General features: G+C 39.0%; 1 protein-coding gene across 8 annotated transcripts in view; it reads right to left on the minus strand.

Annotated features, from left to right (window-relative positions):
* The window catches only part of LOC113892654 (EGF-like and EMI domain-containing protein 1), a 687,432-nt gene that overhangs the window by 12,534 nt on the left and 653,056 nt on the right, over positions 1–21,842 (minus strand). For 4 of the 8 annotated variants that reach the window (XM_027541793.1, XM_027541787.1, XM_027541825.1 and 1 more), the window contains 5 exons: positions 18,534–18,662; positions 15,357–15,482; positions 8,444–8,572; positions 4,729–4,857; positions 1,040–1,168 (listed from right to left, as the gene is read on the minus strand). In XM_027541793.1, coding sequence (XP_027397594.1) covers positions 1,040–1,168; positions 4,729–4,857; positions 8,444–8,572; positions 15,357–15,482; positions 18,534–18,662 — 642 coding nt within the window. Of the gene's footprint in view, positions 1–1,039; positions 1,169–4,728; positions 4,858–5,120; positions 5,159–8,443; positions 8,573–15,356; positions 15,483–18,533; positions 18,663–21,842 lie in introns of those variants that run through there. The other 4 variants (XM_027541838.1, XR_003511104.1, XM_027541803.1 and 1 more) reach the window with 4 other exon arrangements.

Consider the following 21,842-nt stretch of genomic DNA (forward strand, 5'->3'; position numbering starts at 1 on the left):
ACTTTAAGTGTTGTTGTTTTGTTGCTAAGTTGTGTCTGACTCTTTTGTGACCCACATTTGCTTCTCCCGGGGATCTTCCCGACCCAGGGATGGAACCTGTGTCTTCTGCATTGGCAGGCAGATTCTTTACCACTGAGCCACCAGGGAGGCATTACTTTAGTTTTCCTTATAATGCTATTTATTTATTTACTGTTTCTCCAGAAGATGGTAAGCTTCACTATATTCCCAGGCTTTAAATAGCAAGCAGGTAATACGTGTACATTTTTTCAAATTGTTACATAATAAATGAATAAGTGAATAAAGCATGAACAAGAGATACTATATGTAAAGTTCTAGTGACCTATGTGAATAAGATATGGAACTAATATATAGTTCCTTTTTTAAGATAAGAACTTTGATTCACATAAAGTCAAATGACCACTATCATTATATTATCTTTATAATTATTGGGGTTGCTGTAACCATATGCACAAGAGCAAACATAGTAGAAACTAAAATGAAACTTGGAATTATTTATTGAAACTTATGTGGTTCTGTATTGTTTTGAATGGACCAGGGCTTAATAATATTTTATTTCAAACTGAGTAGCCCACTTTCTCACCTATATATCTTCATCCACATTCATGGCTGCTATTACTTCTGCTGATGAATGCCTAGTTCACATCTTAAACATTTTCATAAAGCCCTTGAATCTGTTTCACTGAACCCAATGCATGTCATCCTTTTCAAAGCATTTAATGAAATATTTCTCATTCAAAGCAGAATTCTTTTCCATTGAAGACTAACTGCTTTAGTGGTGTTTTGAGATCCTAAATAGTTTCATTTAGGGCAGAATAAAAATTTTGACCAATCAGTAATAAAATCAGGACTCATTTTACTGCTTGTAAGAGTGAATTCTTGTCACTTTAATGTCCACATCAGAAGCTCAGGTGATTATTCCATGTTTGAGATTCAGGTTTACATGTTTCCCATCAGATGGAAAGATCTCACAGTCACACAGAATTCCCACATTCAATGCTTAAAAACACCTTGGCTATACCTTTTTCACACTGGTTGCCATGGAAACCTGCCAGGCAAATGCACTGTCCGCTGGCTGCATCACAACTGGCTCCATTTTTGCAGTCACAGATGTGAGCACAGTTCAAACCATAAAATCCAGGAAGGCATGCTAGAAAATGGAAATGTCAAAACACTATTTTGGCTTTAAGAATAAATAAGGGAAAAATCAAAGGATATATTCTAGGTAATCTCTTTCCCAGGACCAAAGAAAGAGAAAAGAGGCACAAGAACTGGAAAGGAAGGAAAAATTACATGAAGAAGCATAGTGACAGTACTTTAGTCATGCAGATATGTGAATATATCAGTGCCATTCTCAACCAGTAGTCTAGAAAAGTCCACAAGAAAATGTAAGATATCTTCAAGTAGATAAAGTTGATTTGCTGTAATGTGTTATAGTCTGACAAAGACTTCATCAAAACCCTCTAATAACCTAAACACCTAAAATAGCAATGTTTTCTAACTTCAGATCCAGGCTAACTTTAGTGAGAATTTAAAATTCTTTAAATAAATAAGAGACTATCTGTGGAAGGTGATTCATATAGCTCTTGGTATTTGAAGTCCTGGGGATAGATAATGGAAGGGGATATAAAGAAAACAGGAGAGGAAAAAGAGGAAGAAAGTAAATAATGGAGAACATGATGTATATGTATGGAGTAAGTTAACATCTTATGAAGTCATGTTTTAAAGTCAGCGAAATTTAATCCTTAAAAAATTTATTTAGATAGCCCATAGACATATAATGTAGAACTGTTTCTTAGCAAGTTCAATGCAATCTGTTTTTCCTCCATGGCTGGAGATATTTTTGTGGCTGAACATCAGAAGTAATTGGTTTAGATACCATGTGGTCCAAGCAAATGCATTCCTTGGAATGCTAAAATTGTCCTCTGCCCAGGGAGATGCTCAGCCTGAGGGAGGTATGTGAGAGCTAATTTTGACAGCAGGCAAAGGATTCTCATTTATTACTTGGGTTTTGTCTATGGTTATACTCACTACTCACCAGTGGGAACAGAAGGGGTATGCAATTTCCTTTTCCTTCAGTTATCCACTCTGTCTTTCGCTCCCTCTCACTCTTGCTCTTCACAATTTCTCCCTCTCTCTGTGTCCCCCAACCCTCCTTCCCAGGCACCTAGAGTTGGATTTGCCTAGGCTTCAAGTGTGTGACACTTCAGCATAAATGGAGTTACTCAGGATATATTCAACATCAGAGAAAAACTGACATCAGAGAGCAGAAAAAGAAGGTAAAACCAAAAAGAGACGAGGATGAATTATTTTGTATGATATACAGTCTTCCATCTTCGAATCTCATTTTAACTCTTAAAAAATGAAGATATAGTGCAAGGTTTCTTTTGTTTGATCTTATTTAATTGCTGTTGACAATACATTAAAAAAAATCAAATCTCCTCTGTCCGTGGGTATTCTCCAGGCAAGAATACTGGAGTGGGTTGCCATACCCTCCTCCAGGGGATCTTCCCAACCCAGAGATCCCCAGGTCTCCCGCATTACAGGCAGATTCTTTCTTTACTGACTAAGCCACCAGAGAAGCCCAGGGATATTGGAGTGGGTAGTCTATCTCTTCTCCAAGGGATATTCCTGACCCAGGAATCAAACTGGGGTTTCCTGCATTGCAGGCAGACTTTTTTTTTTTTAACCAGCTGAGCTACCAGGGAAGCCTCCTTTATCTCCCCTATTTTAATTATTAAAAAAAACTGAGCTCATAAACGTTGGTTTGCTCAACTTTTCCTTTTGTCTAAATGATATTATCATTCTTCCAGGTCCATCGGCTTAGAACTTTAGAGTTATCTTTGACTTCCCTGGTGGCTCAGACAGTGAAGTGTCTTGCTTAAAATGCGGGAGAGCTGGGTTCGATCCCTGAGTCGGGAAGATCCTCTGGAGAAGGAAATGGCAACCCACTCCAGTACTCTTGCCTGGAAAATCCCATGGACAGAGGAGCATGGTAGACTACAGTCCACGGGGTCGCAAAGAGTTGGACATGACTGAGTGACCTCACTTCACTTCACTTTGATTCCTACATCTTCCTCACCTGTATGTCCAAATCAATTGCCAAAATACAGTCAATTGCTCTTCCAATATACTTTTCTATTCATCCATTTACATTTTGACCCCAGAATAGATTTTTGAAATCCTAGATCATCACTATAGCTTCCTGTGTGGACACAATCAATGGCTACTTTTCCTAATAATTAATAATGTATCTACTTTATAGATTTCTTTCACCAGAGGGATGTCCCTTGTCTGCTCAAAATCTTCCTTGCTACCCTACTGTAAACAGGATGAAATTTGTGGGCCTTGAATAGATACTGTTTTTCCCTCTTCTGTATCTCTTATTCCAATATTGAAAACAAAACAAAAAAAAACTACATGATGTTTACTTTCATATACCTTAACCCAAGAAACATCAGAGTGCTGGCAATAATTCTAAACCTAGAAAGGGTTAGTAGAATTTGTTTCTGTGAAATATGTTTTATAGAACCTAAAGACAGGTTGAAACAAGTGGAAACAATTTAAAATATTGTTAATATCACTGTGCTGTGTTTAGTCACCGAGCTGTGTCTGAGTCTTTGTGACCCCACAGACTGTAGTCTGCCAGGCTCCTCTGTCTATGGGGATTCTCCAGGCAAGAATATTGGAATGGGTTGCCATTTCCTTCTCCAGGGGATCTTCCCAACCCAGGGATCCAATCCAGGTCTCCTGCATTGAAGGTGGATTCTCTACCATCTGAGCCACCAACTACAGAGGCTTTAAAAAAGACTTGATTTGTAAGTAATTACTGTTCATCAGCTTTTACAATGTGCACGCATGTGTGCATGCTAAGTAGCTTCAGCAGGTCCAGCTCTTTGTAACCCTATGGACTGTAGCCCACGAGTCTCCTCTGTCTGTGGGATTCTCCAGGCAAGAATACTGAAGTGGGTTGCCATGCCCTCCTCCAGGGGATCATCCTGACCCAGGGATCAAACCCACATCTCTTATGTCTCCTGCATTGGGAGGCGGGTAATTGCCCACTAGTGCCACCTGTGAAGCCTTTTACAACATGCCTCAGTGCTGAATGCTTCCAAGTATTTAATCCTAATGATGACCTTTTAAGGCGAGTTTATTATTATCTTCATTTTATACACTATAAAAATGGAAACATAAAAATTTTGTTTATACATATTTTATATGGCAGAGGCAGGCCATATACAACTAATTCTAGAGACTAAGCTCTCACATCTTAATCTCTTAGCTGTATTGTCCATCAGGGTTCTCTGATGTCAAAGACAAATTATGGCAGAATTCTCCATTTTCCTAGTTTAGTTGAAAATATAGAGTCCAAATGAAAAAATGATATAAAGAAATATCAGTATATTCTAAAAGACCAACAGCTGACTCCAATGCATGTGTCTGCCTGTGTCTACTGTAGATAATCATAGAACCACAGACATTTTTTTAAGCATCTATTCTGAAACAAATAAAGAAGTTCAATTACTTCATCATCATGATAGTTCTCAGCACCTAGAACTTAAATTAGAGCTATAAAATACATTACAAGAATAAACATTAAAATATTAACAGCTTATCTAGTTTGATATAATGTGAATGTATTATTTTATGATTTAAAAATATTTTTTTAAACTTAACATCATAACATGCCCACTCATTTTCTCTGTTTACCATGCTCACAGTCTCTTCCATGGTAACCAGGGAGGCATTCACATCTTCCAGAAAACCTATTGCAAACTCCATTGTTCTGACACGTGCAATTAAAATGGCAGCCTGGACCATAATAACCAGGAAGACATTCTGAAAGAGAAACCACACGACCAATAACTCTAGTTAAGACAATTGAACCTGTAATGAATTTGAAGACAGAAATAAACAGTACAATTAATGAAAAAGACAGACAAATCATTAGCCAATGTGATCAAGATAAAAGAGGAAAAGTACAAATACACACTTTTTAAAAAAAATGTTCAATGATCATCAAAAGGAATCAATATAAAAAGTATACTACAAATAAATACAAAAACCTAAATGAAATGGAAAAGTTACAGAAGACAACTTACCAACATTTTCCTAATTTGAAGCAGAAAACCTAGATAAGCTAGTTATAACAGAAAAACAATAGAGAAAATAGAAAATAGCTCCAATTAAAAAAAAAAAATAGCCACTCCTGAGCTTCACAGGTAAATCCTATAAAGTTTTACAGTTCAGATCATCACCTTATTACTTATATATATTCTAGAGCATTGAAAAGGAAGGAAAATTCCAAATAGATTTTATTATGTGAGTATAACATCAATTCCAAAACCCCCCCAAAAAATGCACAAAAAACTATACTTCAATTTTACTTATGATATTCATGCCAAATTCATAAAAGTACACAGAAGCCAATAGCATATTATAAAGTAATATATCACAACTAATATTTATTCTAAGAATATAAGGTTATGTAATATTAAAAAATTATTTGATAAATCCATCATACTTATCAGCCTAAAGAAAAAAATCATATTACTAATTTCATAAATGCAGAAGAAACATTTGAATAATAGTCATTTAAAATTCAGTAAAATGATGACTAAATTAAAAAATTAATAGCTATGTCATAATATGAATATTAAAATTCAGTGTTTTACTTTATTGGGGAACAAAAAGCTTACACAAATGGAAAGATAGACCATGTTTGTTCTTGGATAAGATGAATTAATATCAGAAATATGCTAATTCTCCCTAAAACAATGATTCTCCCCTAGGACAATAGAACAGTGGGAAAAAAACTGATTTTTTTTTTTTCCTGCATCTGGATGATTTGGTTATAAATTTCATTTTGAAGGACAAATTAACAAGAATAGCACCAGGAAATCCCCAAAAAAGGAAAGTAATGAAGGGTGGCTAGCTCTGTCGATATCAAATACATATAATAAAGACTTCCTAATAAAAACACTATTGTATTTTCACATAAACAGATCAATAGAGTAGATCATCAGGAACTATATCTAACTGCATATTAATGTTTAGTTGTCAATGAAGCCTGCATCTCAAATCAGTGGGAGAGATAGACTTGTGTGATAACTGAACAGCCACATAAGGGGGAAATGAATCTATTCCTCACACCATACACCAAGAAAAATATTTTTAATTGATCAGAGAATTGCATGTAAAAAATGGTGTCATATGAGTCCTAAAAGAAAACAAGGCTGAATTCTTTTAAAACTTGAGAATGGGGAGTCCATCCCTAATTAAGACTCAACATTTTACAAAATAGAGAAAAGATGGTTTTATAACAAAAAAAGAAAACAAAATCTTTTTGAATCATGCATAATCTATAATTCAAAGATGCTCTTAATAAAGCACATCACCTGGGACTCATACTTTTGTATCGTCAGTCCTCTTGAGGAATGTGGGCTGAATCCATAACTGGCTGTACCCAAGAGAATGTGGTGAAAATGATGATAGATCACGTCTATGTCTTAGGAAGACCTGACAACTTCTGTTTTAAGATGTCAGCTGTTATGTAAGAAGCCCAGTAATCTTGGAGAAAAAAGCCTTGCAGTGATGAGAGTGGCCAAGACTGTGCACCACATAGACCCTGAGCTCACCTCCTCCCCTGGGCGCATCGAAATGACAACTATTTACAGTATAAGTAGACAATTTATAGAAAAAGAAATGCAGAAGTTCCTTAGCCATCAGAGAGGATGCTAAACATTATTCATAATAATAACAATGAATATGAAAACTCCACTAATATAATCAGATCAGATCAGTCGCTCAGTCGTGTCCGACTCTTTGTGACCCAATGAATCGAAGCACGCCAGGCCTCCCTGTCCATCACCAACTCCTGGAGTTCACTCAGACTCACGTCCATCGAGTCAGTGATGCCATCCAGCCATCTCATCCTCTGTTGTCCCCTTCTCCTCTTGCCCCCAATCCCTCCAGCATCAGAGTCTTTTCCAATGAGTCATGCATATTATACTCTTTTGATAACCATGTATTGCTTATGAGGATGAAATATGATATAATCTCCCATGAGAGAGAATTTGTCCATATGTTACAAGGTTACATTTGTATTTACCCCATGACTCAGTAACTCTTGTATATGTTTGAAATGTTCCATAATAAAAGGTTTAAATGATAGAATCAGAAGTTAAAATATCCCACATCCCCAAATGCTTGAGGGTTATCTAACTTAAAACCAAAAATAAAATCAAGAGCACATCTATTCTACACAAAATGCTATTATTCTGCTTTAGGAGTCCTGAGTATCACAATGTTGATAGGAGCTATCTCCCATGAATTAAGAGAGGAGATCCATGGTTTTAAAAAGTCCATGAAAATTGGTCTTCCTTGAATGTTGGTTTTAGATGGGCTGTCATTTCAGTGTCATCATCCTCACTTTCAGATGGGAAACTACTGGGGAGATGTTGTGAATGTCCTTATGGCCCAGAGCATGGTATCAGCAAAGCAGGAATTAGCATAAGGGCTTATGCAATCCCATTGCAAGGTACTTTCACTTGCGCTGTGCTGCCAAGTTTCATGACAGTCAAATGAGTGGTGAAAGATGGTGGGTAATTACCCCCATTATGAGAGCACATCATAGTCCCAGGTCTAAGGAGCCAGAGATCCCATAGTTGGAACCACCTCAGTATAAGTTCACTGTGGATTATTTTTCACTCAGGGGGCCCCAAGGTTAGGCCCCAAGAACAGTGTTCTCATCCATACTGTGTCTTACTACCCTTTCTCAATGTTCTGAAAAACACAACACTATCTTCTTAAAAGAGTGTGCTCTAATTAGGTGCGTGCTTTCCAATGCTGTACAAAATAATTAACTGTGGTTTGAAAAGCAAACACTAGAATAACTATCGATATTTATTTTTATCCATTCATTGTCAACTTTTCTAATGTGGAGCAGCACATGAATATCACTTCTAAATAAAAGTACATTTATGGTGGTACATGATTAAACTTCTCCTGAGGATGTACAGTTTCAAGACCTCTGGTCCCAGAGTCCTTCTCATCACCCTTTGAAGCTGGGCCCACTCCTGATGTGAGCTGGGTCTGCCCAGGGCCCCGCATCCTGTGCCCTGCCCACCTCAAGAACTGGCTGGACGGGGAGTGGGATTTAGGTCTCACAGGAGCTCTTTCACATTAATACTATTTCAATTACTTAAGAGTTTAAGAGTTTTCATGTGGTATTCCGGTAACAAGGTAACAAAATCAACTGGTATTAACATAACATTATTTTTATTAGAAATGTAATCATAAACTATAAACAACTTGCATAAATGTATTGGAAAATAGCCCTTTCACAGATTTCTACTGTATTTTGTCAGTGAATGGCAGTATGCTGTAGATTTTATTGAATAAAAGAAGGTAGTAATCAACTTACCTTTTTCACAATAATCTCCTGTCCATCCAAGGGCGCAGGTACAGCTTCCATCTACAGGATTGCAAAGGCCACCATTTTTACAGGTGCATTTTAGCTCACAATTTGGGCCATATTTTGTTGGAGGACATACTGTAGTAAAAATTCAAAAAATCAAACTAAGTAAAAATGTCACGCAAGTAAATATTTTTCTCGGCTTCAGAGAGACTAATCAAATCCATATAGCAAAATCATTTTTTAAAAATACTCAAAGCAAACAACCACTCAGATGTATCCTTCAGGTAGTAAGCACATCAATGTCATTCATTCATATTTTCATCCACTCCATAAATATTTATTGAGCTTATAACTTTGGTATACTTTGGGAACTGGAGATGTTCTATGAAAAACAGAGATCGATCTTAGATTAGTGACGGGAGATTTTATGTATTTAATCCCATAATTGATAAAGATGCATTAGTCATTTGCTCCTTAATGTCTCTGTGCTGAAATGTGAAAAGCACTTCAGTACAAAGTGGTAGGTGACGCAAACAAAAATGTACTGGCAAGAGGAGTTAAGATACACACGAGTGAAGCTAACCAGACATAAGGGAAATTGAGGCTTCATTGTCAGAGGGAAAATAACTGAATGATGGGAAGTGCCACCAGTGGGAGAGTAACCATTACTCACATTTATTTTGTTTTGCCATGAAGAACATGCGCCCAACATAGCCAATGAATATGCTTTTTTTTTTTTTCAGGAAAACTCAAAATCCATATTTTATATGAAATCATCTAATATTTGAAAGTTGGCAACTAATTAAAATTGTTTTATAGCACTGTGGAAGCCAAAACTATGTCAGCCAATTCAAACACATTTGTGGCTAGATTTGGCCAAAGGCCCACCATTTATACCCTCTAGTTTATAATAGCTTTACATAATGATATTTTCCACATGAATTATCTCATTTAATGCTTATACATATTTCTCTGATGTGGGTAACAGTATTCTTATTTTACACTTGAGAAAACTGCAGCTGAGAAACTTAAGTCTTGCTCACACTTAAGCAGCCAAAAGATAAGACCCAAGATTCAAATCTAGAACTTCTGACTCTCTTGCTATTTTAGCTAGCAGAACAGACGTTAGAGGGATAAAAAAGTTTTAACTTGCTCTAAGTGCATGCATGCTCAGTCGTGTCTGACTCTTTGTGACCCATGGACGGTAGCCTGCCAGGCTCCTCTGTCCATGGAATTTTCCAGGCGAGAATACTGGAGCAGGTTGCCATTTCCTACTCCAGGGGACTGACCTGACCCAGGGATCAAACCCATGTCTCTTGTGTCTCCTGCATTGTCAGGTAGATTTTTTTTTTTTTTACTGTGCCACCTGAGAAACCCAACTTGTTCTTGTATTTGGCTAATAAACAACAGAACACATACTTTGATTTGTATGACACTTTCTCTCTCGCCTTTATTTAACTGAATAGGTGAACTTAACTTCAGTATCAAATGCTGCTGCTGCTAAGTTGTGTCCAACTCTGTGCGACCCCATAGATGGCAACCCATGGGGCTCCGCCGTCCCTGGGATTCTCCAGGCAAGAACACTGGAGTGGGTTGCCATTTCCTTCTCCAACGCATGAAAGTGAAAAGTGAAAGTGAAGTCGCTCAGTCGTGTCCGACTCTTAGTGACCACATGGACTTCAGCCTACCAGGCTCCTCCATCCCTGGGATGTGCCAGGCAAGTGTACTGGAGTGAGTTGCCATTACCTTCTCCACAGTATCAAATGAGAGAAGCATTTTAATTTTATTAAAAAAAAACAAAACAAACAAACAGATAAGGTTGTACAATTAATGTGTGAAACATCATCGTATGTATTTTTGGTTTTTGCCTTTAACGCAATTAAGCAGAATCAAGACACCATGTCTTATACTATTAAGATTAACTTTATTTGTGTCCCTTTCACCCTTCCAAAACAACTTCATCACCCAGGAGGCCTATTCATCTTCCAATCTGAATGCTGAAATGTACTCCTGAAACTGGTGAATCAGTTAAAAGATGGGACTTTAAGAGAACTTTGGACAAAAAGCAATCAGAAAAGTAAGGAGTGCTTAGAAATGTTTCTTTCCATTGTTCTAAGTCCTAAACAATATTCACATAGAATTGTGTGAATAACTTTAGAAAGGTTATTGTAATTATACAATAAATATTTCAAGCAGTATATCAAGGTATATTATAGAGAAAAGTATTCCATCCCTCAGCTCTATCTTTCAGTCTCCCTTCTAAAAAACATCGTTGGTACCTGCTTTTTCCCTTGTAGGCTTCACTTCAAAGAGACTTACCCTGACCACTTGATTCAAAATTTCAATCCACCTAATACTTTCAAGGGGCTTCTCTGGTGGCTCAGTGGTAAAGAATCTGCCTGCAATGATCCCAGGGTTGGGAAGATCCCCTGGAGGAGGGAACACTCACTCCAGTGTTCTTGCCTGCAGAATCCCATGGACAGAGGAGCCTGGTGGGCTACAGTTCATGGGGTTGCAAAAGAGCCAGTCAGATACTACTTAGTGAGTAAACAATACTCTCAAGCCGTACATCATGTTCTTTTTTCTCTTATCATAGATCTTACTCCCTGTTAACAAACATAAAAATCACTTATTAACTATAAAAGTTAACATTGATATTGATGTCATTGTTAATGCAAATTCATGTGATCAACACACGGTAAGGTCAAACAAACTGAAGCATCAGAGTTTGGACCAAAGAAAGGTTTATTGCAGGGCCTGCAAGGTGGCTCATGCTCTAAAAAGCCCCAGCTCCTCACAGGGTATCAGCAAAGCATTTTTAAAAGCCAGGTGAGGAAAGGGGTTCCTGGGTCTGTGATCCACTGGTGCACAGCTCGATGACTGGCTGATTATCAGTTCTTAGACTCCAGGAGGCCTGGAGCTGAGTGCTCAAGGTTGTCAGGTAGTTTGTTGTCGCCATTTGTTGGAGAGGGGGAGTTTTTCTTTTTTTTTTTTTTTTTAACATCTGCAAAACAACTCAGGAAATGGGCATCAAATACTTTATCTAGGTATTTCAGAGAGGAGCTAAAGCAGAGAATATGGGGGAAGGCCCTTTGGGGTCCTGCTCAGTTATATCATAACTTCTGCTTTACTTTTGCTCAAAAGTGCTTGCAGTGTCTGTACCTATTTATTTACCTTGATTTTATTCTAGTCTTTTTTTTTTTTTTTTTTTGAAGGTAAGGTAGGTGTTATTTTTCTCTTGCTATTTGCAAAATTTGTTCTTTTTCAGTTTTCAGAATTTTGACGTTGTTATGTCTTTTGTGGATTTCTTTTGGTTTATCCTGTTCGGCACTCACACAGAGTTTTTAATTCTGTAGGTTTAAACTTTTTGTCATGTTTAGGACATCTTTAGTCATTGTTCCTTTGACTCCTTCAGTCTTGCTTACTTTCTCCTCTCCTCTAAGACTCTGATGACATAAAAGTCTGAGTTTTATTTATTTATTTATTTTTCCCCTCCCACAGATTCCCCAAGGCTCTGTTGTTATTATTTGGTTGTTGTCATTTCCTTATCTGCTGTCTAAATCGGGTCATTTCTGTGATCTATCTCTGAGTTCACTAATGTGTTCCTCTGTCCTCTCCAAACTGAGATTTTTACAGTTTTGGTTTTTGTATTTTCCAGTTCTAAAATTTCTGCTTGGTTCTTCTTTATGTCTCGTATTCTTTGTTGAACGTTTCTGTTAAAAAAAAATTTTTTTTTGGTTGTTCAGTGAATCATTTTTTATGATGACTTCTTTTAAAATTATTATCAAATAATTTTGATGTCAGTGTCATCCAAGTGTTGGTGTCTTTCGATTATTTTTTCTTATTCAAGTTGAAATTTTCCTGGTTGTTGGTATAATGAATAGTTTTTTAATGAACCTGACATTTTGAGACTCTGGATCTCCTTTAAATCTTCTGTTTGAGCAAGTCTCCTATGATACTCCGCTGGCAAGGAAAGAGGTTCATCCGTTGAGAGGCTGAAGCCCAAGTTCCCCACACAGCCGCCAAGGGGAGCAAGGGTAAATGTGCCTCATCCCTGCTGGGCCACGGCAAGAGTTTAGGCCTCCACTAGGCTGACATCCTACCCGAAAGAGGGGTAGAAGTGTCTCTTTGTGGCTTCCTACTCGCTCTTCACTGACTTGCCTGGAGTGGCCTCATTGCTGCTTGGTGTTTGTGAGAGTCTTGACTGCCCACTAGACCCCCTTGACTCCATCTTAGCTTGCAAGGGTGTAGTTTCCTCATCACCTGGGGGTGGAAGCTGGTGCTTTCCACACAGTTTCCACTGTCACTGCCAAGGTGGCCGGTTCTTTCCTTTCTGGCAGAAATGAAAGCATCTGCCCCACTAGGATTTCTCTTACCCCATCCTGGTGCAGGGTTAGGGGTGCCTTATATACCCCAGGGGAGCTTAAAAGCTAGAGCTTATGCTCTTTATGTTACAATCTCAGCATTTTTTATCATGTAAAATATCTATATATTTATCATATTCCATGTCACCATAATTGCTAATTTGTTTTAAACTTAGCCTTAATTAAAATAGATTTAACACCCATTAAATGTCCTTTTTGGAGAAGGCAATGGCAACCTACTCCAGTACTCTTCCCTGGAAAATCCCATGGATGGAGGAGCCTGGTAGGCTGCAGTCCATGGGGTTGCGAAGAGTCGGACACGACTGAGCGACTTCACTTTCATTTTTCACTTTCATGCATTGGAGAAGGAAATGGCAACCCACTCCAGTGTTCTTGCCTGGAGAATCCCCGGGATGGGGGAGCCTGGTGGGTTGCTGTCTATGGGATCGCACAGAGTCAGACACGACTGACGTGACTTAGCAGCAGCAGCAAATGTCCTTTTTACCAGAGATTTTCTATGCATTACTTGGTTGCTCAAATTTATCTTCTAGTAGTTTCTTCAAAATATTTTATGGTTACTATATTGCCAGCAATTTTTGATGATTAAAAATTATTGTTTATTTCCCATCATGTTATTCTTGAATAAAAGTTTGTGTCTAAAATACTTGAATCACATATTTTCCCTAGAACTTTGTAGGTTTTGATAGCCATAAACTAGCAATAAATATTACTGTGAGGTATCAGGCCGACTTTTTTCCCTATCTCTTCATATGAGATCTCATATTTTTTCTTATATCCTCAATAGAATTTCCTCTCACATATGATCAAGCCTAACTAGTATTTCTAGGGATAGAATGTATTCATTCAATCTGTAGCAACAGATCTTCCTTCCTTTCAGAGGGGAAAAAATCTTGATTATATTTGAATATTTTCTTTTCTATTTATGTATCTATTTTTTTCTATTTCATTGTTTTCACTTTCCTCAGGTATATTCTCCTTACATGGCTATCGCATCAGCAGATTCCATTCTCTCATTACCTGAGTTCACTGTGGACTATATTTATATGATGTGAGGTTTAATTTTCATTTCCACTTCTTTCTGAGCTCTGCCAGCTTACGTTTTCATTTCCCTTTGTTGTCTTTTCATTTATTCCATGAACCCATGTATCTCTGCATAGCACTCACAATTTATAGGGGACACTTTTTCATTATGTCCTTTGGATGCTTGGAATAAATTCAGTTAATATTTTCATGGGCTCCATAACAAAACTCTTCTGCTCCATGTTCATCTTGCTTTTTATTTTCCTATTCCTTTTCTCCTCCTTATAAAAATTTCACTAAAAAGTCTTTGAACGGTTTCATATTTTGGTTCTAAGATGAGGGAAGGTTTTCATGTGCACCAGTTTTTTTAAAAAAAAAAATCAGATTGGTTTTTGTGCGCCTGTAATTTTTATGGGGGGATGGGCATAGTATGGACTGGGGCTTCCCAGGTGGCACTAGTGGGAAAGAACCCACTTCAAATTTCAGAAGATGTGGGTTGTCCCTGAGTTGAGAAAATCCCCTGGAGAATGAAATGGCAACCCACTCCAGTATTCTTGCCTGGAGAATCCCACGGACAGAGGAGCCTGGGGGGATACAGTCCATGGAGGGGCACAGAGTCAAACACGACCGAAGCAACTTAGCATGCATGCGGTATGGATTAGAGGCTAGAAAAATGATTCTGGTTATTAGGATGCCTCCTTAGCCCAGAATATGACACAAAGTCATGGGATGTGGGTCATGTACTTGTGTGGGTGAGTTTAGCCTCTCTTTAGCAGCAAGGCTGCTTACAGTTCCCTCTTCTTTAGTGAAGACGTGAAATGATAATATACTGTGCCCTTTCTCATTTTATCCAATCTTCCTGCATCTTTGTGATGTCCACTGGGGTTCAAGAAAGCTCCTCCAGCTTGCCCACACACCCAACTTTTGTATTTCAACAAAGGATCTTTAGACTTGCTCCTCTGTGTGTGTCATTGAGAAACAGCTGTTCTGTTGGCCCCAACTCAGAGCTGTAGGGGCCCGGCATCCTCTATGTACGTATTTTCCTTGAACAATTCTTTTATTATGATAATAAATAATATTATTTAGGACAAAGAAAGCTTGACAGTTTTAAACCAAGGTCATGTATTTTTTCCTTCTCTCATGTTTCCTACAGCTTTCAATGGCCTTCTTGAAAACTGACGAGGACATAAAACTCTTCTGTTGTTAGTAATCAGATACCTCCAACACACAATTTGAGGTAGTTTTACAAAAGTTAGTTATTTAAAAGTTTGCTCCTAGTTAAGAATATGCAGAAATTATTCTGTGTTTGTATTCGTTCATTTTTTTGTTTACTCCCCCAGTAAACTATTTCCTTTATAACTCTACAGGAGTGTGTACTTGCATATGATTAAAGCCACATTTTAAAGTGTCGTAAACAATTCCCACTTAATTATAAGCCCTGGCACTGCATCTGCCTTTAGAATTTAGCTTAATTAGTGCCAAGACGAACAAGGTGACCCTGCAGGCATTGTTACCTTGCTGACACCTGGCCCCCACTTGGCCAGGCGGACACTGGCACCTTCCAGTCACCGGGTCACACTGTCCTGAGACACAAGAACACCGCTGGACACAGTCCTGCCCATAGTAATCTTCAGGACAAGCTGCAGAAAGAAGAAAAACAAAGCAGAGCAAAAGGAAACCAGATTTGCCTTAATAAAGCATTTCACCAGTCAAGATTTGTAAGAACGTGTAGATACATAACCTTTTCTTTTAATCAAATAGGTTTCCCCGACTTGCCCTTGGTTTTCGATTTAAAAGGTTACTATGGGGAAAAAAAAGACCTGTTCAAATTGTTGCTTACTTAGTGCAATTTTAGTTGATATCAGGAATTCCATCCAAATATCTAGTGTCAGACATGTATGTATGTATGTGATATGACACTTAACAGGCTCAGTCTTGTTTTGCTGCGTGGCTGTCTTAGGCTGTGTGTGTATGTATTAATCTTGAGTACAAAAGCGAAAGTGAAGTTCACTCAGTTATTTCTGACTCTTTGCAACCCCATGGACTATACAGTCCATGGAATTCTCCAGACCAGAATACTGGAGTGGGTAGATTGTCCCAACCCAGGGATTGAACCCAGGTCTCCTGTATAGAAGGCAGATTCTTTACCAGCTGAGTCACACGGGAAGCCCAAGAATACTGGAGTGGGTAGCCTATCCCTTCTCCAGCGGATCTTCCCGACTGTGGAATAGAACTGGGGTCTCCTGCATTGCAGGCGATTCTTTACCAACTGAGCTATGAGGGATGCTTCCTCTTAAAGTGCACTTGGAAAATTTAGCTTACACTTCTGTGCCTTATGCTCACATCTCCAAATATTTATGTATTTTTTAATTAATTTCTAAAGTTATTGTGTATTTATCAAAACAAACAAATATGCTAAATTACTGTCAATAGATTATATCTATTAAATTAATTGCATTAATTAACAAAATTTAAAATTAATTTATTCATAAGTTAACAGATTTATTAATTTTCTTGCTTGTTTGTTTTGCTGCAATCTCATTCTATCAGTTCAGTGAGATGCTTACCAAAATAGAGACAAAACAAAGATAAAATAAATATCTGTGAGGTTCAATAAAGGGAAAATATATAACAGTGTATACATTGTGTGCTTAGTTGCTCAGTCATGACCGACTCTTTGTGACCCCATGGACTGTATCCCGGCAGGCTCCTCTGTCCATGGGGATTCTTCAGGCAAGTAAACTGCAGTAGGTTGGCATGCCCTCCTCCAGGGGATCTTCCCAACCCAGGGATCGAACCCAGGTCTCTCACATGGCAGGTGTTCTTTCCTGTCTTAGCCACCAGGGAAGTGTGTATACATAAACAAATATAATTCTTTGAATTGTAAAAGGTGACAGAAAACTTGGCTCTGATCGCCATAGCTGTCAAAGCAGAGAAGGAAAATTGCTCAAGTACAAGATCATGGCTTTCTGCAGACAAAACTCCTCCGGACATTCAAGGAAACCATAACTTTTGAAGATTCTCTGGCCTAAGGAAATTTCTCCAACGATTTTCTTTGAAGAACAAACACAAAGGAGCCAGTTAGAACCTTCATTGGGAGATGTTTATGGGCTGGCTTTCACTCAAAGATAACTTGGCCATTGAGGCCTCAGAGGCAGTATCCATTAGGTTTCAATTTTCTGCCACTTGGAGCCAGGACTTTGTCTTATTCATCTTTTATTCTCAGAACAGCAGGATACTGAAGCAGAGTAAGATTACCCTCATAGGAAGAAAACAAGCAACTACCTGCCTGAAGAAGATAAGCATTCTGGATATCTTTACCACATAACCATAACTTTGCCTGATCACAAACTTCGTTATCATTCTTCCAAATAAAAGAATCTCAAGTTCACAATCACAGTCCTTCAGTCTTTAAGATCTTACTCTTATGTGGCAGCCTGGATGGGAGGGAGTCTGGGGGAGAAGGGATGCCTGTATATGTATGGCTGAATCCCTTTGCTGTCCGCCTGAAATTATCACAACACTGTTAATAGGCTATACTCCAATATAAAATTAAAAGTTGAAAAAAAAAATCTTTACTCTTTTGTGAAGTACAAGATAAAGAATGCATGTGAAGTTGTTTCAGTCATGTCTGACTCTTTGTGACCCTATGGACTGTAGCCCATAGGCTACCAGGCTTTTCTGTCCATGGGATTCTCCTGGCAAGAATACTGGATTGGGTTGCCATTCTCTCCTCTAGAGCTTCTTCCTGATCCAGGGATCAAACCCAGGTCTCCTGCATTGCAGGCAGATTCTTTACCACTGAGCCACTTGGGACATCCACCGGGGAAGATACAGAATAGTGCACAAAATATATAATAATAGTGAACAGATCAATAAAGGATCACCAAGCAAACATGCTCATCAACAGCACTAGGATAAAGAATACAACAATGCCAGGATCACCTCCCCACCATGCCCTTTCCAACTCATTGCCTCCTCCATCCTCCCTAAAGACCATCATCATCTTGTGAACTGTCTAAATAGTTGGAAACTGATGGATTTGATAAAAGCAAAATGTGTTTGTAAGGATATTCCCACAATGTCTAAGCCAGTGCATTTGTATGGCATCTTTAATTTATATCTGGTCCCTTAAATTTTATGTCAGTAGTTACTTGTATGATGTTGCTGTTCAGTTGCTCAGTCATGTCTGACTCTTTGTAACCTTACAGACTGCAGCATGCCAGGCTTCCCTGTCCTTCACCATCTCCCAGAGTTTGTATGATGGGTAGTTATTTAAGGTCTTTGGATTTTCAGGAAATGGTTACTTTTAGGTAAGGGGAAACTACTTAATTTTGAGCTAGAAAATTGCTGAGGATAAATGAAATTGTGGAAATTTGGACAATGAATTTGACATTGTGTACATAGGAATCTCCAGTCTGCTCTGATCTTGCCAAACACAATTTCTTATCTTGACTTGAGTCCAGCATTGCTGGGGCCAGAGAGGTTGTGACCAGAGGGCTTCCTGGCTGCCTTCACTGACTTCAGCTCTCAATCAAATTCCTGCCAGAAGTATTCCTCAACCTAGAATTTACTCCTGTTACTGCAGTAAATCATTCTGTAAAATAAATGCCAAAACATGTACTCTCTAAGTGCAGTTCTTTAAAACGCTGATTTAGTATATAAAATTCATAGTAGATAGAGTGACTTACTTTGACTGCAGTCAGCCCCGATGAAGCCAGGAAGGCAGTCACAGGTTCCAATCATGGTGTCACAGCTGCCACCATTCAGGCACTTACACTTCCTTCGGCAATAAGGGCCATAAGTGCCTTTTGGGCATCCTGATGAAAGAGAACAAAACCATATGTGGTATTGTAACTTGAAGCTATCAGTGCTTAACTTCATGCCCATAGTCATGTGGTTAACTCAACATTCCAATGACTGTTTTTGGTATTCTTATCACCTTCAAGATACTGATTCAAGGGATGGACTTATCTGAGGATACAAATGTATAGGGATGGATGCCTTAGAAATGGAGAAGGCACTGGCACCCTACTCCAGTACTCTTGCCTGGAAAATTCCATGGACGGAGGAGCCTGGTAGGCTGCAGTCCGTGGGGTCGCTGAGAGTCAGACACGACTGAGTGACTTCACTTTCACTTTTCACTTTCCTGCATTGGAGAAGGAAATCGCAACCCACTCCAGTGTTTTTGTCTGGAGAATCCCAGAGACAGAGGAGCCTGGTGGGAGGCCGTCTATGGGGTCGCACAGAGTCGGATACGACTGGAGCGACTTAGCAGAGCAGCAGCAGCCTTAGAAATACAGATGGGGACATAGAGTTCCTGAAGCTGTTCATTAATAATACATAAGAAACTTAACCTTGAACTTCCTTGAAAATCTACCCACTTTTAGAGTATGCTCAGAAAAAAAGACAATTCACCAAAGAAGGTTGTTTTATTCCTGCCTAGAAAAAGTCATTCTTTCAGTTACTATCTAAGTATAGTTTGTCTGATCTGGAATGATTTGGGTTTAATACACATAAGAATTCAAAACGGCAACAAGCCTGGAGAAAGCATCTTAATTTTCTATTAGTGTCTCAGTTTTCTACTCTTATCCATGGATCTTGGCTGACCATGATGATACATGTGTAAGAGGTAGATAAATGGCCAGACTTCAAGGCAGAAGGAGACTGAGCAGGGCGAAGAGTGACCTGAAAACCATATTATCTGTGCAATGATCGAAAGATTGGGGGTATTTAGCCAGGAGAAAATAGACCTAAGAAGATAGAACTGTCTTCACACATGAAAAGGAAGTCTTATGGAAAAGGAAGAAGGGGGATATTATCTCAATAAGGAAATACTCTTTGAAAGCGCTGTCCAGGATTGGAATAAGCTTTCACCATGAGGCAGTGAGCTACCCATCTCTGTACGAGTTTAAGTAGAAATAGGATAAGTAACTAGAAGAGAAAATGTAGCAGGGATTCAAGCACATAACTGACTTTGAAGCACTTCCAAATATGTTGTTGTCCTGCTCTATGAAACTTCTGGTACTTTAGTCTTAAAATCACAGAAGTTTTAGTTTCAAGAGACCTCAGGTCCATCTAGCTCAACAATTATTTGAAGATGAGGAAGTAGAGTATAGTTACTTAAAAATGTTATTGCACAAAATTATGTTACCTGGTAAACACAGTTTCCTTTTTCCTGTCATATTTCTAAAATAAAAAGATGTAGAATATTTTGAAAAGACTGAGATTTGAACCCTGTATCTTCCACTTGCTAATGTGGAAGTCCTTCTTTTGAGCTCCTAGTTCTTCACTCCCAAAGAGGATGATAACAGAATCACAGGCTTGTTGTGTGAACAAGTAGGGCACCTAGCATATCACCAATCTCAGATAGCTCCCAAGTTAATGGTAGCCATTATTTTCTTTCACAGTGCCAAGATCATTGGTGGGCCTATGGCAAAACCCTTTTCCTATCTGCTTAACCTGAGTGCAAAGGTTTCGTTTTTGCCTGAGGTCCTTCCTCTTGCACAACGTTTTCACTTGGAAGCACAGTTCTAAAAATGACTAGAGACTGAAGTGGCTGCGACGGCGCACAAGCGTGGCCAGGAGGAGCTACGCCACGTCCAAGGAGTGGTGGCTGCGCGGGCGCCGGGCACCGGAGGGCCTAGAGGAGCTATTCCATGTTCAATGTCAGGAGGGGCGGCAGTGAGGAGATACCCCTCGTCCAAGGTAAGGAGCAGCGGCTGCACTTTGCTGGAGCAGCCGTGAAGAGATACCCCACGTCCAAGGTAAGAGAAACCCAAGTAAGATGGTAGGTGTTGCAAGAGGGCATCAGAGGACAGACACACTGAAACCATAATTACAGAAAACTAGTCAATCTAATCACACTAGGACCACAGCCTTTTCTAACTCAATGAAACTAAGCCATGCCCGTGGGGCCACCCAAGACGGGCGGGTCATGGTGGAGAGGTCTGACAGAATGTGGTCCACTGGAGAAGGGAATGGCAAACCACTTCAGTATTCTTGCCTTGAGAACCCCATAAACAGCATGAAAAATCAAAATGATAGGATACTGAAAGAGGAACTCCTCAGGTCAGTAGGTGCCCAATATGCTACTGGAGATCAGTGCAGAAAGAATGAAGGGATGGAGCCAAAGCAAAAACAATACCTAGTTGTGGATGTGACTGGTGATAGAAGCAAGGTCCAATGACATAAAGAGCAATATTGCACAGGAACGTGGAATGTTAGGTCCATGAATCAGGGCAAATTAGAAGTGGTCAAACAGGAGATGGCAAGAATGAACGTGGACATTCTAGGAATCAGCGAACTAAAATGGACTGGAATGGGTGAATTTAACTCAGATGACCATATATCTACTACTGTGGGCAGGAATCCCTTAGAAGAAATGGAGTAGCCATCATGGTCAAAAAAAAGAGTGTGAAATGCAGTACTTGGATGCAATCTCAAAAACGACAGAATGATCTCTGTTCATTTCCAAGGCATGCCATTCAATATCACAGTAATCCAAGTCTATGCCCCCACCAGTAACACTGAAAAAGCTGAAGTTGAATGGTTCTATGAAGACCTACAAGACCTTTTAGAACTAACACCCATAAAAGATGTCCTTTTCATTATAGAGTACTAGAATGCAAAAGTAGGAAGTCAAGAAACACCTGGAGTAACAGGCAAATGGCCTTGGAGTACGGAATGAAGCAGGGCAAAGGCTAATAGAGTTTTGCCAAGAAAACGCATTGGTCATTGCAAACACCCTCTTCCATCAACACAAGAGAAGACTCTACACATGGACATCACCAGATGGTCGACACCGAAATCAGATTGATTATATTCTTTGCAGCCAAAGATGGAGAAGCTCCATACAGTCAACAAAAACAAGACCAGGAGCTGACTGTGGCTCAGCTCATGAACTCCTTTTTGCCAAATTCAGACTGAAATTGAAGAAAGTAGGGAAAGCTACTAGACCATTGAGGTATGACCTAAATCAAATCCCTTATGATTATACA

Source organism: Bos indicus x Bos taurus, chromosome 1 (genome assembly GCF_003369695.1).
Source record: "Bos indicus x Bos taurus breed Angus x Brahman F1 hybrid chromosome 1, Bos_hybrid_MaternalHap_v2.0, whole genome shotgun sequence".
In the NCBI taxonomy this organism is placed as follows: domain Eukaryota; kingdom Metazoa; phylum Chordata; class Mammalia; order Artiodactyla; family Bovidae; genus Bos; species Bos indicus x Bos taurus.